Source organism: Myxocyprinus asiaticus, chromosome 39, assembly GCF_019703515.2.
Source record: "Myxocyprinus asiaticus isolate MX2 ecotype Aquarium Trade chromosome 39, UBuf_Myxa_2, whole genome shotgun sequence".
In the NCBI taxonomy this organism is placed as follows: Eukaryota; Metazoa; Chordata; class Actinopteri; order Cypriniformes; family Catostomidae; genus Myxocyprinus; species Myxocyprinus asiaticus.
The window spans coordinates 26,241,171-26,247,816 of NC_059382.1; the positions used below are offsets into that span (position 1 = coordinate 26,241,171).

The window sequence follows — 6,646 nt, forward strand, 5'->3', positions numbered from 1 at the left end:
ACGATGACATATTGGTTTGTTGGAACCTCCTCCTCCATGCCTGTTTTGGTCTTTTCTGCTTTTCATTAACAAAGGGGGAAATCTTATTAGTGCAGAGCTCAATGTGGTGAGAGAGTAAAATTACACTTGCACTAACAAGCTACTTTGAACCCCAAAGGGGAACACTATGAAATCAAAGTTAGCTTAGAAGGTGGAATGGTTAAAGTTTCTCTTTTTTATCTAAACTTCTTTAATAGGACTAGACCAGAGGAGTGATTGGCAATATGAACTGGTTACCATTGTTACCAAGGCTGCACACTCCAGAAGTACAGAATGTGCACTATTTGCACGTCCAAACTACTACACTAAAAATATATATGATATATCAAGCTTTACCACATAGAACCAGTCACGTCTCCTTTCACAGTGGGATCACCAGATCAGTATCTGTGGTCACCAGGTAGGGGGATATAAAATTACTTTTATGTCAACCTCTTTGGCAGTGGGTGACACTTTCAACGCCTTCGCTAGGTCATATCAAAGCACCACAGAGGCCTTTCGTCTCCAGTCCTGACAGCAGCAGGGTGGCGTGATCAAGCCATGAGATGTCGTACCTGAATCAGATGATGTACACTATAGCCTAAAACCTTGTCTTCTGAAACTGATTGGGCATAGCTATGGTAAAATTTAGGAAAATATCACAGACTATCGTAATGGCATGGATAATAAAGTGAACTGTGTATATTTAAAATTATGTCAAAAATATCATACATAAAAATGATATAAAAATAAGTCTGGTTACAACTGATAAGAGCATTTCTCCCACAGTATATACAGTACATTTATGTATGTATATATTCTGAAGCATCCTATCTTTTTGATCGCCCTTAAAGTTACACTTCATATAGCTAGTTGTACTGTATAGGGGAGACCAGGGCTAGATGTCACAATGTTTAATCCAGTGAATGTTTGAGTAGATTTATTTTAGAAAATTAATTTCATAGGTCATGGCTACAAAAAAATAAAAAAAACAAGCAACTTTCACTGTTATTGCATAGGAAAAAAGATGTAGTTTGCATACCACACATTGACTTTTTGTGAAAACAATTCCCAGTACGGGGTATGTTGTCACAAAAAGGGACCTGCAGTTAAGTAGCATATTTTTGTCCGTTTAACAGTTTTTAGCTCAATTTATAAACTTTAAAACAATTATGAAGCACAAAATAATCCATAAAACTTGAAAAACTAGAAAATGTTCATAATAATAAATAACATGATTAAATAACATTAATGATAATTGTATAAAAGTGCAGAAATTAAAACACACCTGACAACCTACCCCATAAAAATGTGACAATTATTTTATATGACCTAATATAGTTGACCCTTGCCCTAATCTATCCCTGTAGTTTTATTTCACTTGTTTACCCAGGAGCTGTTACAAAAATGGGTTACTGAAATTTTAGTTTGGAGGATAAAATTCACACCAAAGAATAATAAGAAACCAACACACAGAATCACTGCAAGAGAAAACAAGCATTTGTGCAATTGACTTTTCACTTAAAACTTTTTAGATACTATAACTTTTTTTGACAACTTCCTCGTGTAACAACTAGCACCACTCAAAACAGAAGCACATACAGTTTCAAGCGCGGTCTTTGCACAGTTTAAAGTAGTGATGCACTGTAGAACACAGGCTAGTGAAATGAGAAGGAAGAGTGGGTGGAGCAAAGTGACAATGCGGAGGTGTGGCCGCCCGTACAGTGCATGGTTAAAAACACGTGTTGCTGCAGACAGTGTGGAGTTCACACTAAAACTAAAGAGTTGCGTGGGATCACAGTGTAATCGCTAGTTAGTCGAGCAGGACTATGCCGTCCTACGCACCGAACAAGTTTATTGACCTGGATGATGTGCTGTGCAAGGTAAACGCAATGCTAAATTAATAAATGATGACAGTATGTTTGGTTTTGGGATATATTACGTAGCGAGATATCATTGATTCACAATTATGATTCCAACCATACAGCTATAAGCCACTGATTATGTTGAATTATAGATATTTGTGGATAAAAGCTGCTTAGCACAATGCATTTAGCAGAAAACTCATAATAATGCACGATGAAAGTGATGTATGTGTAGTAAAATTTAACCAATCGAGTCACAAGAAATCCTGCTAGCAACTTTTCAGAGTGGGAACGTGGCCCATGAGTGAGCGCCTTTTTAAAATCAATAAGATGTTCTTTGTATTGTGCTGGGTTTTCCATGTATGCAACTAGGAGGAAAACGGTATGCACGTGCTAAATACTTAGATCAAGGTTGTTATTAAAAGCCCAAATATTTTAAGTTCGTTTGCTTTTCAAATGTAAACAAGCTGTTGGAGTCGGAGGGGAAAAAAACCTAATGTTGCAAACCGCGTTTCTTTTGGAATTCACTCTAACGTTTTCTGAAAGTGCTAATTTACATCTAAGAACCCAGTTAAAATATTTAAAATTTTAAAATTCAAACCTAAATTGCATTAATTGCACCAGAGGAATTCACGTGATTGCTTTCCAGTGATTATTTGGAATAAAGCTGCAATATTACAAGTACTTTTAATGTTTAAAGTAATTTAAAACAGCCAGACCTGTTCCTTATTCTGAAATGTAATGGCATTTCTCCCTCCTTTTACAGCACCTTTTAAATCTTGATCTCCGAGAGCCAACGAAGACCTCTGCACATGCAGCTGTTGGAAATAGAAAGCCTGACAGTCCCTGCACACTTTCCTCCACTGGTTCAGGACTTTCTCTAGACAGCATTGATAGTGGCTACATGAACTCAAGCTACTTGGGGCTCCAGAAAGTATCATCTCATTCAAAGTGGTGCAAGATGCCCTTCTGGTCCGAGCGCTCTGTTAGCATGGTGGAGGAAAACACTGGAAGTCTGGGCTGGTCATCTGCGGAACCCAATCATTTTAAGCATCCTTCAGTCCAGTCCGGTACTGGGTCTCTTTCTGGCTCTACATCTTCCATTTCAGCCACTTCATCTCGCTACAAAACAGAGTTATGCCGCACATTTGCCGAAAGAGGGGTGTGCAAATATGGTGGTAAGTGTCAGTTTGCCCATGGGCCCGAAGAGCTGCGAGACCTTAACCGCCACCCCAAATATAAGACTGAGCCCTGCCGCACTTTCCACTCCATTGGCTTCTGCCCCTACGGCATCCGCTGCCACTTTGTGCACAACACTGAAGATGATCTCGCACATGCCCGACCCCAGACCTCCAATCCAACTGTCCAGCGACCTCCGCTCCTCAAACAGAGCTTCAGCTTCTCTGGGTTTCCTACAACTCTACAGTCTCTAGAAGCCCCTCTTTCTGCTTCCTCGTTCCTCTGTGCTCCTTCTGCTTCAACTCCAACCTCCACAGCCATTTCTGACCTTCTCTCCCTGGCCTTCCCAGACATTGATCCAAGCACTCTTCTGGACCAGGCTCGGGAGCTCCATCCTCAGTTTTTGCCCTCACCAGATTCTGGGTACTCTCACTCCGGACTGACTCCCACTTTGTCACCCACCCAGCTCGTTCCCTCCCAGGCTGAGGGCTGCCTGAGGCAGAGCCCCACTGGTGGGGCTTCTCTAGGCCTCAGGAGTCTATCCCACACCTCTCTCTCAGACCATGAGGGTGGCAGCTGCAGCTCATCCAGTAGTATGAGTGGTTTTGAATGTTCCAATGGACTTGAAGCCTGTGGGCGAAGGCTCCCCATCTTCAGCCAGCTTTCAGTACCTGATGATGGCATCTACAGTGAGGGCAGCAACTCGGGCACAAGCTTCTTCCTGTAGACTTTGTTGCTCCTCATGGGGACTGAACTGTATACTGTGGTATACCTACTGTATTATGTGACCAATACTTGACATTTTAGTTAAGCTCAGAGTGAGACATGCTATTTGAGAGTACTGAATTTTGAATGATTCTTTAAGTGGGGTTTGATTGTGCTTTTAAGTGAACCGATCACCAAGTTTTATTTTTTTGTTGACTTCTGCAGAAAAGAAAACGGTAACCTGGAAAGGTACTGTCACAGAGACGTTTTGAGTAAAAGATGCAGATGGTAAAACTTTTAAGATGCATTTAGCAATCTGCTAATTGCAAAATATTATTGTACCAAAATAGCCAAAAAGAGTATATGACCCAGTCTTAAAAAGGTTTTTTAATATTTGAGAGAGCCAGTATTCCTTCTACCCAGAGACCAAACATTTTCATGGTTTGTATACTATTATTGTATGCAGATCATTTCTGGATGTTGTTAGAACTGAGTTTAAGTGATGTTAGTCAGCATTATCATTTTGAGATGTTCTTGCTACTTTTGAGGTCAGTGTTTGGTTTGTTCCCAGACTTACTTGCCTTAAGTTTGAATATTTCTAAGCATGCCTCTGGAAGTGCACAGTTGGAGCTCTATTTGGAATAAGTTGCCTTCTGATGATGTTGCGTAGTTTTGGTATAGCTGTTGAGGTTTGTTGTAAGTTTAGGCAAATCTGATTATTACTAAATGAGACATTAGTGGCCTTGTTTTTTTGTTTAGTCCTTTTTTTATAGTTCGTTCTGATGGGTCCCTTTTTGCATCTAATTGTCTGCAATGCCCCTGTTGGGTTTGTGTTACATGATGGAGAGTTTCAAGTAACTTAAGTTCTTTTTTTCTTTTTTTTTTCTCTTTTTTTTTTTTTTTAACTTATTTTAATGTATTTATAGAGAACGTGTTTTTGATAACATTTGTATCAAGTTTAATATATTGATTTTTCTCCTCCCTGCTGCCCCTCTCATTTTGTATTGAAATTAAACCTTGTTAATGAACATCTTTGTGGTTCTATTTTTTTCTTTTCTTCTATTATGGGTTTAATTATGATTTCAAAATAACTAGCGGACTTCCAAAACACGTGCCATATTCTAGCAAAGAAAGTAAGTTTAATAGATGACGTCTGCTGTTTAATGAAAGCAAACTTAATGTTTTACTACTACTACGATTTTCATCTTTATACAGTAGAAATGGCAGGCCATTCTGAAATCACCCTATTTCTAAAAAATAAAAAAAATTAAGTCTACAGGCATAGAAACATTGTATTTGACTTCAAAATTCTCTTAATTTTATTTGCATTGCTGTTAACTTCAATGTTTTCAAAATAAAAAGCTTAATTTATCCATAGAATTGCATTTTAAATTGAGAATTGATGGCGTTTTAGTACAATTACACCTTATCAGAGTCACATGTGGCTGTGAGTTTGTTCGTACTTCGGTTATTGTGGGGGAGCTGTGAGCAGATCACATCTAGTATGGAAATGAGAAACCCTTTGTTTAATTTGGTTTATGCCCCATTTGTCCACCCCTCCCTATGTTAACTGGTTGCTAATGATGAATATTTAGTTATTGTCTTATTTGCTGAAGATAAAATGGCTTTTATCTCAATAAAACTCTGTTTTACTGTGTTCTCTTGTTTAACCGACAGCATCACAAAACTATGATAATATCAGATTTTATTTTTTATAAAATTAACAAAGTCTTAAAACAGATTTATGTTTAGCAGAATTCCTTTATAAACTTTAAAGTGTTTTTTTTTTTTTTTTTTTTTCTCTCATTGTCTTACAGTAGCCAGGTTCAGTCCCCACCCCCAGCTCCCTTTTCCTTTCTGCTCACAGATTCCATTCTACACAAGAGCCTGGAGAGCATATGTTTGACCCACAGTCCCAGTGAATGTGGCCATCTGCTCGGGATTCCATATGATCCGGGCCCTGTGTGAGAATGTGCCTGGCTTTGTAAAAACTCACTAGGCGATGTGGGGGAATCTTCCCTATGCACAATAGAGAACAGTAAGACCGTTTTAACCCTTTCCCTGGTTCGCCTCTCTCAAAGGACGCCTCCCCAAAGCATTGTCTTTGCTGACAAGTGAATGGTGAACAGAATCAAGTTTCTTGTTACTTACCTGTCAAAAGCTTTAGTGGGATTCAGTTACAACTCTTTATAATTCCAACAGGACCCTCATATATTGAACATAAATGGAAAAGTGGGGAAACCTAACAGAAAGTACATATGTAACTTCAGAGTGGAGCAACAAGTCATTTCAGCACCATTTAAAACCACAGTTAGACAAGGGTCAACTATATGAGGAAAACTGTGGTTACATTAAGTTGCTTGCAATGGAATTGAATGGGGCCAGACTAATACACATAGTTTCAAAAGTATTTGCTTTATATATATATATATATAAAAACAAGGGAAATTGAAATAACATTATTTTAAATAGCATATAATTAATTGTAAATATGGATGTTTAATTGAAGATGGCTTTTTCTAAATGACGATAATATTTAATATTTCAAAAAAAGTATTCTTCTCAAGTCAGTCTCCCATTGTGCTGTGACATCATGCCCCTCTATAGACTGTATGTGTTTGTTAAATTAACTTATATTTTTTTCTTAAGCAATGACAGAAAGACATTTATTTTTATACATTTATTTTGAGACAAAATACTTATTTGTCATTTTCAATTTTGTTCAAGGTGATTAAATCGAAAGGTTTTTTTCAATAACGGTCCAATAAGTTTAAGGATGTTATTTGGGATAAAAAGCCCCCCTTTTTGCAGGGCTAAAGTCCCCTATGAAACACTTTGTTTTTTTCTTAAGTGGGGTGAATACATTTGTTAAGAAGAAT

General features: G+C 38.0%; 1 protein-coding gene across 1 annotated transcript; it reads left to right on the forward strand.

Moving 5' to 3' along the window:
• Positions 1 to 1,769: 1,769 nt before the first annotated feature.
• On the forward strand, positions 1,770 to 5,339 carry LOC127429568 (mRNA decay activator protein ZFP36L1-like). Its single transcript, XM_051678688.1, has 2 exons — positions 1,770 to 1,901; positions 2,650 to 5,339. The coding sequence occupies exons 1-2, from the start codon at positions 1,848 to 1,850 to the stop codon at positions 3,787 to 3,789; spliced, it is 1,194 nt and encodes a 397-aa protein (XP_051534648.1). The 5' UTR covers positions 1,770 to 1,847; the 3' UTR covers positions 3,790 to 5,339.
• The last annotated feature ends 1,307 nt before the right edge of the window (positions 5,340 to 6,646 follow it).